At 48.0% G+C, this 24,895-nt stretch overlaps 2 protein-coding genes across 9 annotated transcripts in view; both read right to left on the bottom strand.

Annotated features, from left to right (window-relative positions):
• DOP1B (DOP1 leucine zipper like protein B) overlaps positions 1-21,629 on the bottom strand; it is a 115,434-nt gene extending 93,805 nt beyond the window's left edge. For all 8 annotated transcript variants that reach the window (XR_001908649.4, XR_013530616.1, XR_013530617.1 and 5 more), the window contains exons 1-2: positions 21,467-21,629; positions 15,415-15,578 (exon numbers count right to left, since the gene is read on the bottom strand). Coding sequence is in view for 2 of the 8 variants with exons in the window: in XM_008986644.5 (XP_008984892.2) it covers positions 15,415-15,552 (138 nt within the window). In the remaining 6 variants the exon portion in view is untranslated. The remainder of the gene's footprint in view (positions 1-15,414; positions 15,579-21,466) is intronic.
• An 89-nt stretch (positions 21,630-21,718) lies between these two features.
• On the bottom strand, positions 21,719-22,878 carry LOC128930368 (uncharacterized). The gene is made up of 2 exons (XM_054249021.2): positions 22,746-22,878; positions 21,719-22,269 (listed from the first exon to the last, which is right to left on the bottom strand). The coding sequence occupies exons 1-2, from the start codon at positions 22,765-22,767 to the stop codon at positions 21,836-21,838; spliced, it is 456 nt and encodes a 151-aa protein (XP_054104996.2). The 5' UTR covers positions 22,768-22,878; the 3' UTR covers positions 21,719-21,835.
• Between the last annotated feature and the right edge of the window lie 2,017 nt (positions 22,879-24,895).

The raw sequence follows: 24,895 nt of genomic DNA, 5'->3' as shown, positions 1-24,895 counted from the left end.
GGCACCAGCTCTCATCTGAGCAAGCCTGTCCCAAGTCACCTGATAGCTCTGAGGCTCTGCTTTCTCACCCATTATTTCTGAAACCTAGAATCCTCCAAAGTCAGCACCATTCAGCCCCTTTTACTGATGAATGAGCTGGAGCTCAGAGGTTTGCCTGCAGGTCCGCCAGCACCCTGCAAAGCCCACACTCCTGGGGTGGGGGTGGAACATGTAGACATGTCAGGGAGGCTGAGGAAGCGCTGTAGGCGACCAAAAATGTGTCATCACTTACTCATAAGCTGGTCGTGCAGGCTAAACTCAAAAAGAAGCTGAAACATACAGGATATTCCTTCTACTTCCACTTCCCCAGTGTGTAAGGGTCAACACGGATATGCGTGCACATGTCCACACATGCATGCACACGAATACGTACACACATCTTACATGCATGTGCACACACACCTTCTACACATGCATATACATACACACATGCACATATACACTGCACACAGACTGCATACACACACATCCAACACATGTACACATACACAAGTCATGAGCAGTAGGGTCTGTCAACCAGAGTCTGCTCCCAATTTCTTACTTAAGATGACTCGGGAATCTAGATGCTAGATCAGAAAATTACTTCTTTTTTTTTTTAATCTGGAGTCTCCCTCTGTTGTCCAGTGGTGTGATCTTGGCTCACTGCAACCTCCACTTCCCAGGTTCAAGCAATTCTCATGCCTCAGCCTCCTGAGTAACTGGGAGGTACCCACCACCATGCCCAGCTGATTTTTGTACTTTAAATAGAGACGGGGTTTTACCATGTTGGCCAGGCTGGTCTCGAACTCCTGACCTCAAATGATCCACCTGCCTCGGCTGCTCAAAGTGCTGGGATTATAGATGTGAGCCACCGCACCTGGTCCAGAATATTACTTCTTAAAACACAAGGCAACTAACTCACTGCGGCCCCATGGTGGGCAAGCTGCAGCACATGTGTGCAAATGCCGCCCCTTATTTTTCCTGTCAGAGTTTATTATGACACTTTGACTCAAAGCCACTCAATCTTGCCACTAACGCCTATTTTCCCTATCTTCCCACACAGGAAATTTAGGTAGCTATGATGCTGTACAATGCCTTCCACATTTCTAGACTTACATTTTATTCTTTTTTTTTTTTTTTCAGACAGAGTCTCACTCTGTCTCCCAGGCTGGAGTGCAGTGGTGTGATTTTGGCTCATTGCAACCTCCGTCTCCCGGGTTCAAGTGATTCTCCTGCCTCAGCCTCCCAAGTAGCTGGGACTACAGGCGCATGTCACCATGTCCAGCTAACTTTTTTGTATTTTTAGTAGAGACGGGGTTTCACTGTGTTAGCCAGGATGGTGTTGATCTCCTGACTTTGTGATCCGCCCTCCTCGGCCTCCCAAAGTGCTGGGATTACAGGCGTGAGCCACCGAGCCTGGCCTACATTTTATTCCTTTGCGATAGCACAGCACTTCCTCAGCCTTCCCTGACACTGGTACACATTCCCCTCAACTCTGAGTGTGGGCTTGGCAGGGCGCTGGCTGGCTCACCTGATCCCCAAATACAACTGGCAAGAAGGCCGAGGGGAGAACAGCTAACAGGTGGGTAGCCAGCGCATCTGCCCCAGTCTCAGAAGTGGTGAGTTGGAACATGAACCCAGGGGCTCCGACTACAGGCTCCCTCCTGAATTCTACAAATTTGAATTCGATTATCTTTCCACATATTTGCTTCCCGGCATATCTCAGGCATTGGGAAAATCTAGCCTCAGGACAAGAATTACCCCCAAACACAAGAGTAGTATGTAAGGCAGAACTGTGACATCTGGCAGAAAGCAATTCAATACTTTACACATTGATCAGGTAATGAAATGACATGACTTTCTTGCCATATAAAGATAAATAGTTATTAAATGTTAGTAACCAAGGAATAAACTGATCCTTCATGAGACAAGAAACAAGGAGGTCACAGGGTAGAGATGAAAGTGAAACACTACAGAACCTTCCATTAAAACCAGTGCGTGCCAGGTGCGTGCAGGCGCTGGGCCCAGCCCACCCAGATCATGGCTCCCTTCTTTTTCAGTTAGAGTGCAGCTGGGCCACGGCTGCTCAGTTTCCCTGGGAGGATTGGGTGGATGTAACACATGCCATCAGGACCTGGCTTGTTAAAACCTATGTGTGCTTCTCTGTGGCCTTCTCTCTTCCTGTGGGACAGAATGGCAATGAACAGAGAAACTTTGAAAACCATGTGTTCAAGAAGGCAGAGTCCCGGCTTGAGTTTCTGCAATGACCACGTAAAAGAGGACTGCACGCCCATCGGAACACCATGCTTAACGGATACCTGAGAACATACTTCAATTACATCGAGGGCACTGATTTTGGACTTCTTTGTTATAGCAGCCAACATTACTGTGGTCAATACACTAATAGTAACATTGCTCTTCAACACTGTTCCAGGAAATGCTAGCAAAACATTAGAAAAAAACACAAATCAGTACTGGTTGATGGCACACACCTGTCTACCCAAGGAAAATGATCCCATTAACAAGAGCAAAAACACCTGTATAAATTACTGAACATACTTGAGAAACAGCAAGTTCTTATATAAGAAGAGCTCTTTTTTTTTGAGACAGAGTTTCGCTCTTGTTACCCAGGCTGGAGTGCAATGGCACGATCTCGGCTCACGGCAACCTCCGCCTGCTGGGTTCAGGCAATTCTCCTGCCTCAGCCTCCTGTAAGAAGAGCTCTTAAGGACATTAAGTGAATACTTTTTTTTTGAGGCACAGTCTCACTCTGTCACCCAGGCTGGAGTGCAGTGGCGTGATCTCAGCTCACTGCAACTTCCGCCTCCTGGGTTCAATCGATTCTTGTGCCTCAGCCTCCCAAGTAGCTGGAATTACAGGCATGAGCCACCACACTCAGCTAATTTTTGTATTTTTAGTAGAGACAGGGTTTTGTCATGTTGGCCAGGCTAGTCTTCAACCCCTGACCCCAGGTGATCGGCCTGCCTCGACCTCCCAGTGTGCTGGGATTACAGGCATGAGCCAGTGTGGCCAGCCTCAATTTTTTTTTTTTTTTTGAGATGCAGTTTTGTTCTATTTCCCAGGCTTGAGTGCAGTGTATTGCCCAGGCCCAATCTTGGCTCACAGCATCTTCTGCCTCCCGGGTTCAAGCGATTCTCCTGCCTCAGCCTCCTAAGTAGCTGGGACTAACAGGCGTGTGCCACCATGCCTGGCTATTTTTTTGCATTTTTGGTAGAGATGGGGTTTCACCACATTGGCCAGGCTGGTCTCGAACTCCTGATCTCAGGGGATCTGCCTGCTTCAGCCTCCCAAAGCGCTGGGATTACAGGCATGAGCCACCGTGCCCAGCAAAGTGAATACATTTTAATGAATGATGGGAACTACCACATTTCTATATGGAAGGGCCCAAATGGGTAAGATGTCACTTTCTCCAAGAATAATCTAAATTTTTATTACCTATAATGGTTAATATCAATAACCCCCTCCATTTTTTTTAACTTTATAAATTATCCTAATGCTCCCAACATGGGAACAGTGGAGAAATTGTGGAATCAGAAGAGTGACAAGATTGGGGTAGAGAATGTATCCTGCTAGATAAACAGATGACAAAGTATCCTGCTAGATAAACAGTTTGACAGGCAGTGGCTCTGGCATCGTGCGGCAGAGGAGTAGGGCAAATAAAGTCAGCCACATGCCCGTGCTTCCAGAAGCTCAACTGCACGTCCACTGACCCCTACTCCACCTCTGGCAATTCATCTTGACAAAAATAGCCACGTGCATAAAGATGTTCATTACAGCTTTGTTCAGAATCGGGAAAAACTGGAAATACGTGAGTCCAACAATAAGGGGCTTTAAGATCTTGTCCACTCCTATACAACACCCCCACCACACACACACACCCAAGATTGAGTGCGCTCTATGTAAACTGTTCCACCTGTCCATTTTTGCCCCCTTATTATAATCAGCATTTTTCATGTTAGTAACTACAAGCCTACCTGGTTCCAGTGGCTGTGTGTGCCACTGTATCAATCTTCCACGACTTACTTCACAATTACCTCCCTGCCAATGGTGGTCATTCCCAAGTTTTTGCTATTACATACAATAAAACAGTGAGGATTCTTACAGTGATCTTTACATTGTATGTCTATGGGATTAAAACAAAGTTACAACGACCACTTACTTTCTTTTATTTTTTTCTTTTTGAGACAGAGTTTAGCTCTTGTTGCCCAGGCTAAAGTACAATGGTGCGATCTCGGCTCACTGCAACCCCCACCTCCTGGGTTCAAGCGATTCTCCTGCCTCAGCCTCCAGAGGTGGCGCATGCCACCACATCCAGCTAATTTTCTTTTTGTATTTTTATTAGAGATGGGGTTTCTCCATGTTGGTCAGGCTGGTCTCGAACTCCCGACCTCAGGTGATCCACCTGCCTCAGCCTCCCAAAGCACTGGAATTACAGGTGTGATTACACTGTGCTTGGCCCACTTACTGACTTTCTAATCATCTGTCATGTGGGAAATGCAAAAGCCACAGTAAGATAGTATTACACTCTCATTAGAATGACCAAAATGAAAAAGACTGACCATACCAAGTGTTGAAGAGGCTGGGGGAGAACTGGAGCTTTCTTACGCTACAGCTGCGGATGTTAAATGGTACAACCACTTTGGAAAACAGTTTGGCAGCTTCCTAAAAAATTAAACATATACCTACTGGAAGCAACCCAAATGTCCACTAATGGGAAATGGATAAAGAAATTGTATAAATCCATGGACTTTTACTCAGCAGTTAAAAAGGAATAAACCTTTGATGTACACAACAGCCTGAATGACTCTCAAAATAGCCTTGCCGAGTGAAAGAAGCCAGACCAGAAGAGGAGAAAGAGGGCAAGACTGTGGGATTCCATTTATATAAACCTTCAGAAAATACAGATAAATCTATGGTGACAAAAAACAGATCAGCAGTTGTCTGGGGACAAGAGAGGGAGGGAGAGGACACAAGGGCAGGAGGAAACTTCTGGGGGTGACGGATCCATGCTCACTGCCTTGATTATGGTAATGGATTCACAGGGATAAAAGTTATGTCAAAACTCCGTAAATTATACACTTCTAAATGCTTGCAGTTTATTGTATGTAAACAAAGTTGGAAAAAATTTCAAAAGGAAAAGACTATTTTAAAAAGATAAGTCAATGGGAATGCCTGTATGTGACACAAATACAAGCCTGAATGTTGTTGTTCCTGTTCACACATTTGTCTTTTCTGAAAAATACAGTGTCACTTAGTTCCTTCTGTAACAGTTGGCCCAGGCTGCCATCACAAAATACCGCAGAGTGGGCAGTTAAACAACAGAAATGTGCTTCTCGCAGTCCAGCAGGTCGGGAGGCCACAGTCAAGGCGCCCACAGTCAGCTCTTCCTGGCTTGCGGACAGCTATCTTCTCACTGTGGCTGCACATGGTGAGTTGTGGGAGGATGTCTGTCTCTTCCTCTTTTTTTTAAAGAGACTCCTGGGCTCAATCAAACCTCAGCCTCCCAAGTAGCTGAGACTACAGGTGCATGCCACCTGGTTAATTTTGGCATTTTTTTGTAGAGATGGAGTTTCCTCATGTTGTCCAGACTGGTCTCAAACTCCTGGGCTCAAGTGATCCTCCTGCCTTAGCCTCCCAAAGTCCTGAGACTACAATGTGAGCCACTGCGCCCGGCCTCTTCCTACTCTTATAGGGCCACAGTCCTATTAAATTAGGGTCGCATCCTCATGACCTCATTTAACCTAAATCATCTGCCGAAGATCCCACCTTGATATACAGCCACACTGGGGGTGAAGACTTCAGTATATGATTTGAGGGGAGGAGGAGAAACACCATTCAGTCCATAGCACCTTTCACACTAAGGCCTGACATGGGGTTTCGGGCTCATAACTTTCTTGGCAGAATTTATACAATGTAAGTGGGTCACAAACCGTTTCCGTTATCCATAAACTCAATTCTGTTAGATTACCGGATTTTTCAGTCTATTTTCTGTTGCTTATAACAGAATACCTGAAACTGGGTCATTTATAAAGAAAATAAATTACTTTTTACAGTTACAGAGGCTGAGCTCAAGGGGCTGCATCTGGCGAGGGCCTTCTTGCTGGTAGAGACTCTCTGCAGAGTCCCATAGTGGTACGGGATACCACATGGCAGGAGGTGGGCATGCTAACGCTAGATCAGGCCTCTCTTCCTCTTGTTATTAAGCCACCAGTTCCCCACCCAGGATGGCCCATCAATCCATTAATCCAAAAATCAGGTAACTCATTTATGAGAGCCCTCGGGCCCCTCAGGGCCCAATCACCTTTTAAAGGCCCCCCGCAAACCGGTGTTGTCATATTGGGGGTTAAGTGTCAGCATGAACTTTGGGAGGGCCACTTAAATCACAGTCCTGGAGGAATACAGATGAGGCCCTACCAGTGAGATGCTGAGATGGAAGCAGACACCCTGCAGGCTGAGAGGTGCAGCTCATACACTCTAAATCTGGACTACCTGCATCCCCACAGCAGACCTGAAAGGAAGAATGGCAAAAATGTTCCTTCACTCAAACACAAAATAAATAAGACTATTCTGGCTACAAATTATTGAAAAGCGTATCAGATTCTTTTCAGCAGACAGGAAGGCTCTTTTCAGTGTGAGTAGTCCTCACTGAGGCTGCTGTCAAGCCTGGGGTAGCGGTGCTCTTGCATATTCTCAGCTCCTTCAGATGACCTGGGGTAAGGGACGAAGCTGTAATGTCATCAGAGCCCCAACATGGCAACAACAGAACAACAGCAAAGGATTCAGCAGCCTTTGCCACACCTTAGAAACAAGAGTTAGGGCTGGATGCAGTGGCTCACGCCTGTAATCTCAGCACTTTGGGAGGCTGAGGCGGGTGGATAACCTGAGGTTGGGAATTCAAGACTAGTCTGGACAATATGGCGAAACCCCATCTCTAATTAAAACAAACAAACAAAAATAGCCCGGTGTGGTGGAGCGTGCCTGTGATCCCAGCTACTCAGGAGGCTGAGGTGGGAGAATCGCTTGAACCCAGGAGGTGGAGGTTACAGTGAGCTGGGATTGGGCCACTGCACTCAAGCCTGGGCAACAGAGTGAGACTCTGTATCAAAAAGGGGAGGGGAGAAGAGGGGAGAGGAGGGTAGAGGAGGGAAGGGGAGGGGAGGGAAGGGGAGAGAAGGGAAGGGGAGGGGAGGGGAGGAGAGAGAAGGGGAGGGGAGGGGAGCAGAGGGGAGAAGAGGGGAGGAGAGGAGAGGGAAGGGGAGGGGGGAGGGGAGAGGAGGGAAGGGGAGGGGAGGGGAGGAGAGGGGAGGAGAGAGAAGGGAAGGGGAGGGGAGGGAAGGGGAGAGAAGGGAAGGGGAGGGGAGGGGAGGAGAGAGAAGGGGAGGGGAGGGGAGCAGAGGGGAGAAGAGGGGAGGAGAGGAGAGGGGAGGGGAGGGGGGAGGGGAGAGAAGGGAAGGGGAGGGGAGGGGAGGAGGGGGGAGGAGAGAGAAGGGAAGGGGAGGGGAGGGGAGGGGAGGGGAAAAGATAGAAGGGAAGGGGAGGGGAGGGAGGAGAGAAGAGGGGAGGAGAGAGAAGGGGAGGGGAGGGAAGGGGAGGGGAGGGGAGTTGGACTTGCATCTTCTAAATCCTGGTCTCAAGATCAGGACACTGCCAGAGACAAATGGGTGTGGGGCTGGCCCCCCTACTGCAGGAACAGGATCTACTTTAATGTGGTAGGAACCTCCCCCATCAGCATCCTTTCCATTTGTTCACTTCTCAGAAGGCAATGCAGGGCCTTACCATTCGGCGACGACCCTGGCCCTGCACTCACCTGACCACCTCCACCTTCACGGTCACAGCCACAGAGGTCATTAGAACAAAGGTTGCTGGGAAATGTAGGTGCCACGGTCTAACAGATGAGGCCCTACGAGTGAGATGCTGAGATGAAACCAGACACCATGCAGGCTGAGAGGCGCAGCACTTACAGGAGGAGGCTGGCAGGGCTCAAGACCTTGTTCCAGGCCACTGAGCACCAGGGTCTTGTCAGCAGGGATGAGGAGTGCGGAGTTAACTGTGGTGGCAGCACCAAGGCTCCAGTGGGGGAGGAAGGCTGAAAGGACCATCCCCAGCAGACATGTAAGACACCCCCCACAATGCAGAGCCTCATGAATAAGCTAGTGCAGAGCTCTTGGCATGCAGTGGGGAGAGGGCACAAATCACCTGGAAGGCTTTCCTGACTCAGCAGTTCTGGGTGCATCACCGAATCACCCCCCGCCACACACACACACACACACACACACACACACACACACACAGGCTCTTCACCGGCCTCCCGGACCACGAACAAGACTAGAGAAATCATACTTCCTCTGTTCCTCCACAAGGTGTGGGATACAAGGACCATCTGGGCTTCCTTCAGAGATCAGCTTTGTGAACAGGTGACAGGTGTCATCACATTCTGTCACCTCCTCATCACATTCTGTCACCAGCTGAACTGTATCCCTCTCAAACGCCTATGGCAAAGCCCTTCCTGACCTCCACCTGAGACTGGGACTGTATCTGGAGAGGTTTTTTTTTCTTAGAAAATAAAGAAATGCCTATAGTCACATGCCTATAGTCCCAGCTACCTGGGAGGCTGAGGCAGGAGGATGGCCTGAGCCCAGGAGGCAGATGTTGCAGTGAACTGAGATCATGCCACTGTACTCTAGCCTCAAAAAAAAGAGAGTCAGGATTCTGTTGGACTCACCAAGTATGTATGTAGGTATGTATGATTTGTCAACCAGGCTGGAGTGCTGGAGTTCACTGGTGCAATTGTGGCTCACTGCAGCCTCTGCTGCCCAGGTTCAAGCAATTCTCGGGCCTCAGTCTCCCAAGCACCTGGGATTACAGGCACCCACCATCACACCTGGCTAATTTTGTATTTTTAGTAGAGATGAGGTTCTGCTATGTTGGCTAGGCTGGTCTCAAACTCCTGACCTCAAGTGATCTGCCCACCTCGGCCTCCCAAAGTGCTGGGATTACAGGCATGAGCCAGCATGCCTGGCCTCTCACCAGGCTTTTAGGTAAAGAGGTCTTGAAGCTGAACTGTCAAGGGCTAGGGTAGCTGACTAGGTCTCCAATCTCCAGCCCATGTTCTTCCCATCACGCTGCAGCACTAATTCTGAAACACCACAATCACGAGGCTCTGCTTTCAACATGAGGTGCTCGTAGCTAAGTGATGAAGACTCCAGAAGCTGAGCTGTATGTCACCACAGACCTCAGGCTGCCCTTGCTGTTCATGGCTGTTCTGTACAACTGTAGGGTGTCATCACATAAAAGCAGCAAAAAAAGCTGGTTCATTTAGGACCATTATGACATTTTTTTTAAAAAAAAAAAGCTTTAATAAGATTTTAAGATCTAGAGTTAATTTATTTCTATTAGCCTTCATTTCCAAAATCAAAGCCTGGTACAACACTTGGGTTCAGGGCTTAAAAGGCACTTGATTAAAATTTTTTTCTTGGGTTGGGCAAGGTGGCTTATGCCTATAACCCCAGAACTTTGGGAGGCTGAGGCAGGTGGATCACTTGAGCCCAAAAGTTCAGGACCTGCTTGGGCAATATAGCACAATCCTGCTTCTACAAAAATTACAAAAATTAGCTGGGCCCAGTGGCACACACACGCCTGTAGTCTCAGCTACTCAGGAAGCTGAGGTAGGAGGATCACTTGAGCCCTGAAGGTTGAGGCTGTAGTGAGCCGTGATTGCGCTACTACACTCCAGCCTGGGTGACAGAGCCAGAACTTGTCTCAGAAAAACAAAAAAAAATTATTTAATTGAATAGTAAAATTATTACACATTTATCACATGCAATATGTGTAATATGTACTAATTGTGAAATGTCTGAGTCAGACTAATTAACACATGCGTTACCTCACGTATTTATCATTTTGTGGTTAGAACACTTAAAATCTATTCTCTTAGCAATTTTTTTTTTTTGAGACGGAGTTTCACTCTTGTTGCCCAAGCTGGAATGCGGTGGCACAGTCTCAGCTCACTGCAACCACCACCTCCTGAGTTCAAGCGATTCTCCTACCTCAGCCTCCTGAGTAGTTGGGATTACAGGTACCCACCAGCACACCCAGCTAATTTTTGTATTTTTAGTAGAGACAGGATTTCATCATGTTGGCCAGGCTGGTATCGAACTCCTGACCTCAGATGATCTGCCTGCCTCTGCCTCCCAAAGTGCTGGGATTATAGGTGTGAGCCACCGTGCCAGGCTCTCTTAGCAATTTTCAAGTACATAGTAATTGTTATTAACTATAGGTGCCATGCTGTACAACAGTATTAACTTTCTGTGCCTGGCTTATTTCACTTCACACAATATTCTCCAGGTTCATCCATGTTGTCACAAATGGCAGAATTTCCTTCTTTAATAAAAGCTGAATAGCATTCCAGTGTGTATATTTTGGTGATTAATACTGACTTAAAAGTAATCAGGGAAAGATGATGGCTTGAAGTCTCAGCAAAACCATTCAGCAAAAGTTACCCTGTTCATGCTAATACACCTAAAAACTATAAAAGATAAACTATTTTCTAACACAGAAAAATTCTAAAAATGATACTGAAACATTTAGCAAGTTTGAAAATGATACCATTAGAATCTGTCTACAGTTGGACATACCAAGACCCTCCGGGACCCAGTTTTCTTAGTTGTAAAAAGGGTTGAGCTGGAAGAGTATTCTCCAAATCTAAGGTTTATGCATTTAGTCACCTACCTTCACCATAAGGATGTTGCCCCTAAGCTTTTGTGTCCTATATTATTATTTAAACTGTATTATAAAGAATTTTACTAATTCAACTCTCAACTCTTTTTTATTTTAGACGGACTCTTGCTCTGTCCCCCATGCTGGAGTGCAGTGGTACAATCTCGGCTTATTGCAACCTCTGCCTCCCAGGTTCAAGTGATTCTCTTGCCTCAGCCTCCCGAGTAGCTGGGACTAAAGGCACTTGCCACCATGACTGGCTAATTTTTGTATTTTTAATAGAGATGGGGTTTCACCATGTTGGTCGGGCTAGTCTCAAACTCCTGACCTCAGGTGATCCATCTGCCTCTGCCTCCCAAAGTGCTGGGATTATAGGCGTAAGCCACTGCGCCCGGCCAGAAAATTCTTTATTCACATCAACCCCTATCAGGGACCCTTGAATGTAGAAGTTGCACGTTTCACAGAAGCAAGTATTCCTGATGCTGATCAAGACGTGCTCCCTCCAGCATCATCCAAACCCTCCACATCCAGTAACAGCAGGAAATGATTTCAGGGCTAAAGGTGTGCACATCCATGCTGGCTCTCGTGTTTGGTGACAGCCCAGGGGATTCTTGCAATGGGTAAGGCAGAGGTTCCCTTGCTCACAGCCTCCCTTGGAGGAAGCTCAATGGCTTCCCCTCCCTGTCAGAGCAAAATCCCATCGGTGGACTGACTTTGCTGCATTTCTGGTCACTCTGTCCTCTGGCTACTCCTGTCCCCTTCCCATGCCTTGGACACAGGCCCATGCCCCAGATGGCCCTTCCCGCCAGCTTGCTTGCTTCACCCCGGCCTCTGCTTTAATGTCACACTGTCAGAGCCCTCTCTCTAAAATAGCACTCCCTCCTCCTTCCTCCATACCCCACTTTCCCAGTGTATTTTTCTTCTTAGCATTCAGCATCTGACATCACACAGTCATCTGTTGTCTGTCTCTCGCCAAGAAAGCGTAATTTCTTTCCATAAGAGCAGGGGCTTAGTGTTCAATGCCTTATCCCCAACACTGGTGTTCTTTTGTTTTTTTTTTGTTTTGAGATGGAGTTTCACTCATGTTGCCCAGGCTGGAGTGCAATAACGTGATCTCAGCTCACTGCAACCTCCGCCTCCCGGGTTCAAGCAATTCTCCTGCCTCGGCCTTCCAAGTAGCTGGGACTACAGGCACCTGCCACCAGGCCAGGCTAATTTTTGTATTTTTGTAGAGACGGAATTTCATCATGTTGTCCAGGCTGCTCTCGAACTCCTGACCTTAGGTGATCCATGCGCCTCAGCCTCCCAAAGTGCTGGGATTACAGGTGTGAGGCACTGTGCCTGGCAACACTGAGGTGTTAACAGTTCGTGTCCTCCTCCTGCCACTGTAGCAGTGTTCTATGGCTGCTATAATAAAGTGCCACACACCAGGTGGATTAAACAACAGAAATGTATTATCAGCTGGACACAGTGGCTCACGCCTGTAATCGCAGCACATTGGGAGGCTGAGGTGGGCATATTACCTGAAGTCAGGAGTTCGAGATCAGCCTGGCCAACATGGTGAAACCCCATCTCCACTAAAAATACAAAAAATTAGCCACTGCGAATGGGTATGGGTTTCCTTTTGGAATGATGAAAATGTGTGGAACTAGCACGTAGGAATGGTTGCACAATGTGCTAAATGCACTAAAGGCCCCTTAAGTGTGCACTTAAATGGGTAAACGGTGAATTTTGTGTCATGTGAATTTTATCTCAATAAAGAAAACAGGGCCAGGCACGGTGGCTCACACCTGTAATCCCAGCACTTTGGGAGGGCCAAGGTGGGTAGATCATGAGGTCAGGAGTTCAAGACCAGACTGGCTAACATGGTGAAACCCCATCTCTACTAAAAAATACAAAAATTAGCTGGGCATGGTGGCTTGTGCCTGTAATCCCAGCTATGTAGGAGGCTCAGGTAGGAGAATTGCTTGAACTAAGACCAGGGAGGCGGAGGTTGCAGTGAGCTGAGATCACGCCACTGCACTCCAGCCTGGGCTACAGAGCGAGACTCCATCTCAAAAAAAAAGAAAGAAAAGCACGGTGGCTCATGCCAGTAATCCCAGCACTTTGGGAGGCCAAAGCAGATGGATCACAAGGTCAAGAGATGGAGACCATCCTGGCCAACATGGCAAAACCCTGTCTCTACTAAAAATACAAAAAATAGCTGGGCGTGGTGGCACGTACCTGTAGTCCCAGCTACACGAGAGTCTGAGGCAGGAGAATCGCTTGAACCCAGGAGATGGAGGTTGCAGTGAGCTTAGATCGCACCACTGCACTCCAGCCTGGCGATAGATGGAGAATCCATCTCAAAAAAAAAAAAAAAAAGGAAAAAGAAAAAAGAACAGAAATAACAAACACTGTCCCCTCCTCAACAATAAGTATGCTGTTTGGCTGGACATGGTGGCTCATGCCAATAATCCCTGCACTTTGGGAGGCTAAGGTGGCCAGATCACTTGAGGTCAGGAGTTCTAGACCAGCCTGGCCAACGTGGTGCAACCCCGTCTCTACTACAAATACAAAAAATTAGTCAGGCATGGTGGCAGGCACCTGTAAGCCCAGCTTCTTGGGAGGCTAACGCAGGAGAGTCACTTGAACCTGGGAGACGGAGGTTGCCATGAGCCGATATCCACCACCGCACTCCAGCCTGTGGGACAGAGCAAGACTCTGTCTCAAAAAAAAAAAGTAGGCTGTTTTTAGACTCCAGGAGAGCTGAGTACTGAAACATCAAAACATCCAGAAAAATGTGGACTCAACGCCATTCTACTGCTTCTCCCTTTCCCCTAAAAGAGCAATCTACCTTCACGCAAGTCTGCGAATGCTATCTTCATTCACCTAGAGAATTCCTGAGATAGAGCTGTACAACCACAGAATGTGTAAGCTCTTATTTCCTGTTTTAAAGACCTTAGAAACATTTAGGCACACCAGCCAGCACCAACTAGTGACATTTACATGTTGTAAACATGCCTTGCATAAGACCAGCAGCTTACAGGCCACGAGCTGTAAGAACTGCCTAACTCCATCTGTCAGGGCTGTGGAGTGGGCTGCTGAAATTCTTCACTCACCCCAAATCCCCTGTGTGTTTGGCCTGGGGAGCTGAGATCTGCAGAGTAGAGCTGGACATCTCCTAACTCCCACCTAGCACTTGGGCTCCAAACTCAGGTCCTGTCCGAACAGCAACAGAGCTAGGGACAGTTCTCAAAGCTCAGATATCATCTACCTACACATTGCAGTGGTCATCTGAGTGCTTAGGGTCCTTGTGTCGCTTTCTTTCTGGGCAGGATGGAAAAACGCAATGCTCCCATCTATAGGTCACTGATATAGAGGCGTGGTCCCCAACCTTTTTGGCAGCAGGGACCATTTTCATGGAAGACAATTTCTCCATGGATGGGTTGGCTGAGGGGCGGGAGGGTGGATGGCTGATTTCGGGATGAAACTGTTCCACCTCAGATCATCAGGCATTAGTAAGATTCTCATAAAGAGTAGCAGGGCGCAGTGGCTCATGCCTGTAATCCCAGCACTTTGGGAGGCCAAGGTGGGCGAATCAGTTGAGGTCACGAGTTTGAGGCCAGCCTGGCCAACATGGCAAAACCCCAACTCTATGGAAAATACAAAAATTAGCTAGGTGTGGTGGTGTGTGCCTGTAATCCCAGTTACTTGGGTGGCTGAGGCAGGAGAATCGCTTGAACCTGGGAGGCAGAGGTTGCAGTGAGCTGAGATTGTGCCACTGCACTCTAACCTGGGAAACAGAGGGAGGCTGTCTCAAAGAAAAAAAAAAAAAGATTCTCATAAAGAGCATGCAACCTAGATCCCTCGCACGTGCAGTTCACAATAGGATTCATGCTTCTATGAGAATCCAATGCCACCACTAATCTGACAGGAGACAGAGCCCAAGCAATAATGCTCAGGAGCACTGCTCACCTCCTGCTGTGTGTCCCTGTTCCCAACAGGTCATGGTCTGGTACTGGTCAGCAGCCTGGGGGTTGGAGACCCCTGATGTAGAGTACAAGGTCTAGCCCACATTTGACCAGTTTTGGTTTTACTAGATCTGACCCCATATACACATACACATTCACATACACACACAGGACATGCTCACACACACAAAGTTTTGGGCAGATTTCAATATTTATTTCAACTTTTATTCTCCTAGGAGTTACCAGACAGCAGTAAAAGTCTCAAAAAAGTAGATCAAAGAAGAAAAATAAACACAAATCTTAAGGAGTATACAAAGAACGGTCTTTGAATACCTAATTTGATACTTTTAAATTTTATCTTGTCTAGACGTAAATATTGTAAGAAAAATGCTGTTCAACTATATGAATATTATATATAATTTTACGCTCAGAAAAAGCTGCAAGGAAGTATGTACACTGATAGGTCAACAGTGGGTAACACTGGAGGACAGAATTATGGGTGGTTTTTTCTTTTCTGTATTTTCGAATTGTTGTAATCATCATGGTATATCCAATGGTATTTCCTTGAAATAAAGATTATACTGTATAATATGTAATACAAAGATTATAAAATACAAATAATATTACCATGTAATTTCTTGTAATGATAAAAAAGACAATTACATCCCCACCTGCACTCAGTCCAAACAGGATACACCCTACATACCTTGTTGAGTTTGCCAAGTGAAGATATGAGATCCGCCCATTCACTCGAGGACTCAAAATTTCTCAAAGCCTTTTCAATCACTGAAGAGTAGCTTCTGTATCTGTAATCATTTAAGAGCTCCTGCTCTTCTGGATCCATCTTACATTCTCACAGCAGAAAAGAATCTAAAAGCAAATCAAAAAATAACCAAATGAGAGGGCCATTTGGGGACACAAATCATTCTTAACTCAGAGCTATGGAAGACACGTGTCCACAAACACTACTGTGCACAAACCCAGCTCAAATATTTAGCAAGGCTTCTGGGCCAGGCACCATGGGAGATGAAAGATAAACAGTTCCCGCCCTCGTGGATTCTGGGGGAGACCAGTATACAGAAGCAGAAAGCACAAGAGTGCTAGGGCTCCAAGTAAAGGCAAAACGAATTCCAGGATCAAAGCTCCAAAGCTGCTAGACTACATATTGTTGCCAGCTGGTAATTCTGAATGAGCATGGCCCTTCCCGTCACAGGGCATTTTAAAATTTTTTAATTTTTTGGGAGGTAGGGTCTCTCTGCCACCCAGGCTGGAGTGCAGTGGAATGATCATGGCTCACTGCAGCCTCAACCTCTTAAGCTCAAGTGATCCTTCCTTCCACCTCAGCCTCCCAAGTAGCTGGGACTATTGGAATGCATCACCAGGACTGGCTGTTTTATTTAAAGTGTGGCAGACATCTACCCAACATGCCTTGTTCTCCCTTTCTGTACTAAGAGAGCACTGGTTTTGTTCGGGGTAACACTAGAATGCCCAGACTCCCTTGCATCTAGGTGGCCAGGTGAGAACTCCTGACAATCAGATGTCAGGAGAAGCTGTGAGTCAAAAAGGCTGTTGGCAAGGAGGCAGACTTCCTGGCATAAGCCTTTTGCCCCCCACTCTTCTTTCTGCCTGGAACAAAGGCATGATGTTGGAGTGAAGTCACATCTTGCAACTGTCATGCAACATGCACAAAAGCCACAAAGTAAGGATGGCTGAGTGGAAAGACAGAGCCCCTGCGGCCCCAGATGGCATGATGAAGGCGCCACACACCAACCCTGGATGCTGTAACGTCTGGCATATGTTTTCTGCACGTAACAGCTAATTTGTTTAAGCTGCCGTTCAATCAGGTTTTCTGTTACAGCCAACCACAATCCTAACTGATATATGAGGACAAACAGTATTTCACCAGTACTGCTCAGTCTGAAAGGAAAGACAAATACAGAGCAATGCCATATAATTAAACACGCATGAATGCAGTTAGCTGGGCACTCTGCTGAACAAGTTGGACGTAGTCAATCAATAAAAAGGCAAATATGGTAGATGGAAGAAACTGAACTGAAGATACAACATGTTCTGTAGGCTAAGTCTTTCATTTACAGGACAGGATCGTTATAAAAATTTCATGAAATATTGTATGTCAATTTCTGATCACTCCAGACCCAATGCAGTCCTTCACCAGCCATCACTACTTTCAAGTCACCAGTGGCAGGGGTCCCTTCTGTTTCCTCCCTTTACCTCTCAGCAGTACCCTGCGGCAGACCACCTGCTTCTCTAAGCGGCCTAGCAGCCTCTGCTTGGTCCACACACTCCTCTGGTCCCTCTAGTCATGGAACTTCTTTCCTCCTCCTCTACCAACTGCTAAATGCATTCCCTGGCAGCTGGGCATGGCGACTCATGCCTCTAATCCCAGCACTTTGGGAGGCCAAGGCAAGTGGATCACTTGAGGTCAGGAGTTTGAGACCAGCCTGGCCAATATGGTGAAACCCCATCTCTGCCAAAAAATAAAAAAAAATTAGCTGGGCATCATGGCGCGCACCTGTAATCCCAGCTACTTCGGAGGTTGAGGCATGAGCATCGCTTGAACCTGGAAGGTGGAGGTTGCAGTGAGCCGAGACTGCGCCACTGTACCCCAGCCTGGGTGACAGAGTAAGACTCTGTCTCAAAAAAAAAAAGAAAGTGAAGATTTTGGGAGGTGATTACATCATTGGATTAGTCTTTTAGAGTGAGGGAAATGTGCTAAAATTGAATTATGGCGATGCTTGCACAACTGTAAATTTATGAAAAATCACTGAAATTAGCTGGACACAGTGGCTCATTCCTGTAATCCCAGCTATTCCAGAGGTTGAGGTGGGAGGACTGCTTCAGCCTGTTACCCAGGCTGGAGCTTGTGACCAGCCTGGGTTAACAGTAAGATCCTGTCTCAAAAACAACAGCACTGAATTATATAGTTGAATGAGTTTTATGAGCTTGAAAGTGTAGATCAATAAAGCTGTTTAAAAAGTAAAACTAGGCCAGGTGTGGTGGCTCATGCCTGTAATCCCAGATCTTTGGGAGGCTGAGGTGGGTGGATCATGAGGTCAGGAGTTCGAGATCAGCCTGGCCAACATGGTGAAACCCATCTCTACTAAAAATACAAAAATCAGCTGGGCATGGTGGTGGGTGCCTGTAATCCCAGCTACTCAGGAAGCTGAGGCAGGAGAATCACTTGAACCCGGGAGGTGGAGGTTGCAGTGAGCTGGGATCATGCCATTGCACTCCCAGCCTGGCAACATAGCAAGACTTTGTCCCAAAAAATAATAAAAAACAAACAAAAAACCTAAATTCTTAATTCCATCTGCTCAACATGCTCCTTCTCCAGTCTTTCCCTTCTGAGAAGTAGCCCCTTCATCTGCGGAATCATTCTAGACTCTTCCTTCTCTTCACCTGCCATGCTCAACCCCAGTCCCGTTTGCCTCTTCTTCCTAAATACCTGTTGACTCAATTGCTCTCTGTCTCCACTGCCCCGCTGTGCAGGCTGCCTGTTCCCTGCAAGTCTGCAGAAGCGTTCCAATGATTCTCCCACACTTGCCCCTTTCCAGCGCCTTTACACACAGTGCTCCAAGTTAAAACATAATGCATACAACTGCCATGTTTCAAATTGTTTCCATAAGGCCTAAAATAAGGCCAGGCACAGTGGCTCATGCCTGTAATCCCAGCACTTTGGGCGGCCAAGGCGGGTGGATCACCTGAGTTCAGGAGTTTGAGATCAGCCTAGCCAACATGGTGAAACCCTGTCTCGGTTAAAAGTACAAAAACTAGCTAGGAGTGGTAGCACATGCCTGTGATCCCAACTACTTGGGAGGCTGAGGTAGGAGAATCCCTTGAATCTGGGAGGTGGAAGTTTCAGTGAGCTGAGATCATGCCACTGCACTCCACCCTGGGCAACAGAGCAAGACTCTGTCTTTAAAAAAAAAAAAAAAAAAAAAAAAAAAGCTTCAAATAAAACCAAACAACCCCTTTTCCAGCTTACAAGATTCTACCCACTTCTCATTGCACCCTACAAATCCCAGGCCAGACCCATCCCGCCACAGAGCCTCTGCATATGCGTGCCCCTCTGCAAAAATATACTGCACCTTGCACACCCACCCACATAATAAGACTGCCTACTCATTCCTGGGAAGGCCTGTCCCTTTTTCTGAAATAAGTGATTTCACACGTTTTGAAAATATTAAGGAAAAGATGGTAAAAAATTGGTATATCGAAACAGTCCATACTTTTTTTTTTCCCCCAGAAAATTCAGTTCTGAAATCCAGCATCTCTAAACCACCACAATACTCCAAATACTCCAGTGGGGCAGTCTCTTCACTCTACTGAGTGTCTAAACATGGGGGAAAGAAACATAAATAAGACAAGATCCCTACTTGCATGGTCCATAGCCTGATAAAAGTGGAAACACCTAAACACATCCCTTCAGTTTAGTGTGGCATACATGTGTGACAGAGGGTGGACAAAGTGACAGAGTCTGATGGTAGCAAGAGAAAACTCAGCCATCTGCAGAGGAGTCCTCAAAGTCCAGAGGTTATGGGAGGAGAACGGTCATAAGGAGTGTATTGATGATAAGGTGTGTATTTAGGAGGTGGGGTAGCAAGGGACACCACTGCTCATGGCAAGGAGGGCATCAGCCAGGTAAGAGCAGGTAACTGGAGCAGCTCAATGTTATGGTTGGCCATATGAAGAAAGTGCTATTTGGTGTAACTGCCAGCACAGGTGGGAAGTCTGGAAACACTCATTCATGCAAGCGCCTTTATTTCAAAATACAGAGCCTGTGGTATGCTACCAAGCGAGTCTTCTGGGTGAGCTTGGTAAATTCACCATTTATGCATGTTATTTCTTTTTCTTTCTTATTTTTATTTATTTATTTGTTTTGAGATGGAGTCTTGCTCTTGTTGCCCAGGCTGGAGTGCAATGGCATGATTCTGGCTCACTGCAATCTACGCCTCCAGGCTCAAGCGATTCTCCTGCCTTAGTCTCCCAAGTAGCTGGGATTACAGGTGCCCACCACACACCTGGCTATTTTTTTTTTTTTTTCGTATTTTTGGTAGAGAAGGGGTTTCACCACATTGGCCAGGCTGGTCTCTAACTCCTGACCTCAGGTCAGGAGTCAGCCACCTCAGCCTCCCAAAGTGCTGGGATTACAGACTTTAGTAAATGCACCTGGCCTTACGCATCCATTTCTTTCATGCAACACAAGAGTCCTGTGAGATGGGTATTAGCCCCAAGATGAGGATACTGGAAGTCACGCCATTCGGAAAATTGCCCAGGTCACACACTCAGCGGCTAGCAGAACCAGATTCGAGCTCAGGTCAGTGAGGCAGTACAGGGTCTCCATTACAATATGCTAGTGAGAAAATTATTGGTTCAGTCCTTAAATAGCTCTTTTGCCACTGATCCTGCAATCTATCCTGAACATCTATCTTGTGAGAGATTGAAGAGTTTGGTAAAACTGACAGAGTTATATAGCCTATAAATAACTAGACACTCAAAGAAGTAATCACAGAAGAAATGTATCTGAGCAGATAGATACACACACCTTACAATCGAAAATGTCAGCAAGAAATCTCTCACTTTACCCATTTTTAACTTCATACAAAACCACATTCAGGGTTGGGAGCTGCGGCTCATGCCTGTAATCCCAGCACTTTAATAGGCTGAGGTGGAAGAATTGCTTGAGCCCAGGAGTTGAGACTAGACTGGGCAACATAGTGAGACCTCCGTCTCTACAAAATAATAATAATAATAAAGAAAAAGAAACAAGTTCGAGTGAAAAACCAATAGCCAGATCCCAAAAAAGTTCACTGTAAATATGTTTACATGAAGGAATATTTCTGAGTTCGATGAAAATGAGGACGCAGTGACCCTACACAAAAGCAAAAACATTTAGCAACAAATAATAGATATGAACCATTAGTAATAAAATTGATAATGACCCTTAGCTTACAGCACAAAAACATTCATCACCAACGGGTCTCATCGACTCTGAGACACACTGATTTGAATTTGATCTTTCACAGTGGTAATTAAATTGTACTCGAAAAAATTTAAGCCACCTAATGGTAGTAGGCCTGGGGGGCGGAGGGGACAGTATTCCATCACTCTAACCAAAAAATCTAGCAACGTCTTCCCAAATGCAGGGCTGCGGTCGCGAGTGTAAGGCAACACCTGCGGGTAACAGTCCCCGCCAGCAGCCGGGAACGCTGCAGGGCGCAGGGGCCAGGCCGGCAGAGCGCCCGGATCCCCTCTCCTGCGAACGAGTTGGAAGACTGGGGTCTTCCCCGACCAGGAAAGCCTTCAGTCAGGTCCGCGTCCCCAGCCAGGACCGCACGAGCAAACAAAGGCTGCGCGTCTCGCTGTGGGCCAGCCCCAGGAGGGCGCAGGGGCCGCGACCCACCTGACCTGCACCTGCCTCCCCGCTCGGCGAGGGCGTGGCTGGACGCACATCCTCCGCGCGAGGATCGGGTAAGTCGAGGGGACCCCACCCAGCCTCCCCGCTGCACTCCGGGTCTCCAGCCCCGAGCTCCCCGCCCCCGCACTGCAGCAGCGCGCGCCGCGGGCCCGGGCCGCGCGCCTGGAAGCCACCTGCACCGCGGGCTGCCCTACGGCGCCGCCCGAGCCCTCTGGACCCCGGGAAAGGCTCGCGGACGGCGGGGAGGCGACACCCGGCTTCCCCGGCTTCGCCCAGCGGCTGAGGGGTGGACGCCGGGCAGGGCGCGAGCACTACTTACCCGCAGCAGCGGCCCTGTTGGCGGGCGCGCCCACGTGCGGCGCGGAGGAGCCCGCCCGTCTGCGGAAGAGACTGGATAGGGGCTGCGGCGCGGCCAGGAGCCAGAACCGCCTAGGAAGCACGGCGCCCGAGAACCAGCGGCGGCGGCTAGTCCCTACCACGGCGTCGGGGCGGAGCTTGGAGGCGGGGCCTTTACGCTCGGGGCGTGACTCGAAGGCGGGGCCGGATGCCTGGAGGCGGGCCCAGGGGGGGGGTCGGACCTGCAGGTGGGCCATAGGCGCGCGGGGGCGGGGTTTCCGCGGGCGGGGCGGAACTGGAAGATGGTGCCTGCCGCTTGGAGGCAGGATCGAGGGCGGGGCCTGGAGGTGGGTCATGGGTACGGGGGCGGGGCCTTGGCGGGCCGGACAACGTTGGAAGGCGGAGCCTGACGCATGGAGGCGGGATAATGGGCGGGGCATGGAGGTGGGCCATAGGTGCGGGGGCGAGGACTCGGAGGGCCGGGCTGGGCTGAAAGGCGAGGCCTGATGCATGGAGGCGGGTTCAAGGGCGGGCTGAAGGTGGACGTTCGGCTTGGGGGCGGGGCATCGGGCTTAGGAGCGGGGTTTGGGGAGGCACTCGGCCGACCTGGGCGGTTCCAGTCGCAGCAGCCGAGTAGTGAGGGAGCCGGAATCTTCTTTAGCTTCCCGCCGTAGGCGTTGCTTTGCAGCCGAGCTGCTCCGGGGAAGGTCTTGTACAGGTGGGCGGGGCGGAGTCTGCATCTCACCTGGGGACCCCCGACTAGGGGTCTCACCTGGGGACCTCCTCCTAATGTGAGGAGACATTGGTCAGTGCCAGTCCAAGGTGTCCGCGCGTGCATCGGGCCTCGGAGGTGCTTTGGAATCACTCACACAAACGGAGAAGTGGGGGCTCCTCGAAGGGTGCGCTGCACCTGGTTCACCCCAACTTTTCCCTCTCGACTACGCCCAAGTCCTCCACACACGCTCGGGGCTCAGGGGGCGCGGCGGGCTTGGGACCCCTGCTAAGTTGCCTCAGCCCGCGCGGGCCTGAGGTTTCCGACCCTGGGCGACCGGGGAGATGGGATCCTTTCTACCTGGACGGACCTCGTCACGTGGTCTCTGGCTCAGGAAGGAGACCTTGACGTCAACCTTAGAAAGCATTCCTATCTCCAGACAAACCCCAGCCCCTGCCTGCTATCCTCTCGAGCGCTGGGACCTGGAAGGTCCAGTCTGACCGCTTCAGAGCAGGACGCACCTGGAGGGTGTGCGGTAGGTATAGCTCACCTAAGCACAGGCCCTGACCCATCCAGCTGCGGCTCCCAATCCGGACTGGGCCACCTGTGGATGAAGGCTGTCATTTCTGCAGAGGCCTCGGTCCTTTTAACCCCCAAGCATCCTTTAGAAATGTTCAGACCAGGGCAACAGAGTGAGACTCCATCTCAAAAAAAAAAAAAAAAAAAAAAATTTGAGTATTCTGACAAGAAATCTGCTTTCCTGGATCAAGTTGTCTTGTCACACTTGAAAGTCTACTTAGCTGCGTTCATCAGTTTAAGACATGCAGAAAGAGCCAGGTCCTTGGATATTAATACTCAAACCAAGTAAGGTGTTTCAAATTTAATTTACATCCAAACTTTAATCCTTACCCCTCTTGACAATAAAGAAGGCATTATAAATCAGAACCCACTACATTATCTGGCTCAGGCTGGTGCACCCAGACCGATCTCAAGTGATCCACCCACCTCGGCCTCCCAAAGTGCTAGGATTACAGGCGTGAGCCACCGTGCCAGGCCTAAGTCAGTGTCTTTTATAAACTAAGTTCTGCTCCACCCATCTTGATAGTAACCACTGGTTCTCTGTTGGCTTCTGCTTCCTTCCCTAAAATATCCATTCCCTTTGCTCTCCCCATGTTCTTCTGAGTGGAGAAGTCCTGTGCATTTCTGTATTTGATACTTCCTCCACTTTGCAACTGACCTTTGTTATTGACACCTGTTTCATCTCCACACTGCATCCTCATTCAGATTCTTGGTCTGTCACAATCCTTGTTGCAGTTCAGTAGGTGAAGGAAAAAAAGGGTGGAGTCTAAAGCTGATACTGCATGTGGTTGTACCACACATGAAACAGTCTAGAAAAATGTATCACAGAAAAGCTGATGTGGAAGGAACCACTGGCTCCTTCTGGTGCCTAAAAAACACATTGTATTAGCCAGGCGTGATGGCATGCACTTGTACTCCCAGCTGCTTGAGAGGCTGAGGCAGGAGGATCACTTGAACCTGGGAGGTGAAGGTTGCAGTGAGTCGAAAATGTGTCACTACACTCCAGCCTGGGCAGCAGAGTAAGACTCTGTCTCAGAAAAAAAAAACAAAACCAAAACAAACCAAAAACACATTGCGTGAGATAATCCATTTAAAATATGCTGCATTTAAACCATATTTCATTTCTCTATGGAAAAGTTCATATAGGGGCTAACTTGGGGATTTATTAATAATAACCATATGGCTTACACTTTAAGTGTAATCTAATTTGTGTTTAAGTTAAATGAATCATCTCCCTTAGTTTTTACACCAAGAGAGTTACTACTTGGTCTCTAGACTCATCAGTGAAGCTGGACTTGCCAAGCACTAGAGACAAAAGGACTTGGTAGTCAGTCCTGGATATGATCCTGGCTTTAGCTCTGAGATCTTGAGCAAGTCAATTAACCTCTCCAAGCCTTTATTTCTTAATTTGAAAAATGACATTGATTCCTACCTTAAAGGATGCAGTGGTTTGAATGTGTCCCCTAAAGTCATGTATTAGAAACTTAATCCCCAAGGCAACACGGTTGCAAAGTGGGACCTTTAAGATCATGAGTGAAGATTCTGCCATCATGAATGGATTAATACCTTTATCAGGGGAGTGGATTCCTGATAGAAGGATGAGTTTAGCTTACGCCTTGTGTGCATTCTCTTGCCCTTCTGCCTTCTGCCATGGTAGGGACACACCAGTAGGCCTTTGCCAGATGCTAGTGCCATGCTTTTGGACTTCCCAGACTCCAGAATTGTGATAAATAAACTTACTTTTTTTTTTTTTTTTAAAGACAGGTGACAGAGTCTCATTCTGTTGCTCAGGCTGCGGTGAAGTGGCATGATCATAGCTCACTGCAGCCATAAACTCCTGGGGACAAGTGATACTCATACCTCGACTTCTTAAGTAGGTAGTACTAAAGGTAGGCATGACCATACCTAATTAATATTTATTTTTTGTAGAGATGGGGTCTCTCTATGTTGTCCAGGCTGGCCTTGAACTCCTGGCCTTACATGATCCTCCCACTTTGGCCTCCCAAAGTTATGGGATTATTGGCATAAGCTACTGTGCCCAGGCAAATTTACTTTCTTTATACATTACCTGGTCTGTGATATTCCATCATAGTAACACAAAATGAAGGGAAAGGACTACAG

The sequence above is a fragment of the Callithrix jacchus genome, chromosome 21 (assembly GCF_049354715.1).
Source record: "Callithrix jacchus isolate 240 chromosome 21, calJac240_pri, whole genome shotgun sequence".
Taxonomy (NCBI): Eukaryota; Metazoa; Chordata; class Mammalia; order Primates; family Cebidae; genus Callithrix; species Callithrix jacchus.
The sequence above is the reverse complement of the archived record's forward strand: the minus strand, read 5'-3'. Positions and strand labels throughout refer to the sequence as shown.

Bases quoted from the DNA above. Each gene is read 5' to 3' on its own strand.
- LOC128930368 (XM_054249021.2), bottom strand. From the start codon at position 22,767: ATGGGTCAGGGCCTGTGCTTAG. The intron at 22,270-22,745 runs GTGAGCTATACC...TCCTCACATTAG, and splicing joins GGGTCAGGGCCTGTGCTTAG to GAGGAGGTCCCCAGGTGAGA.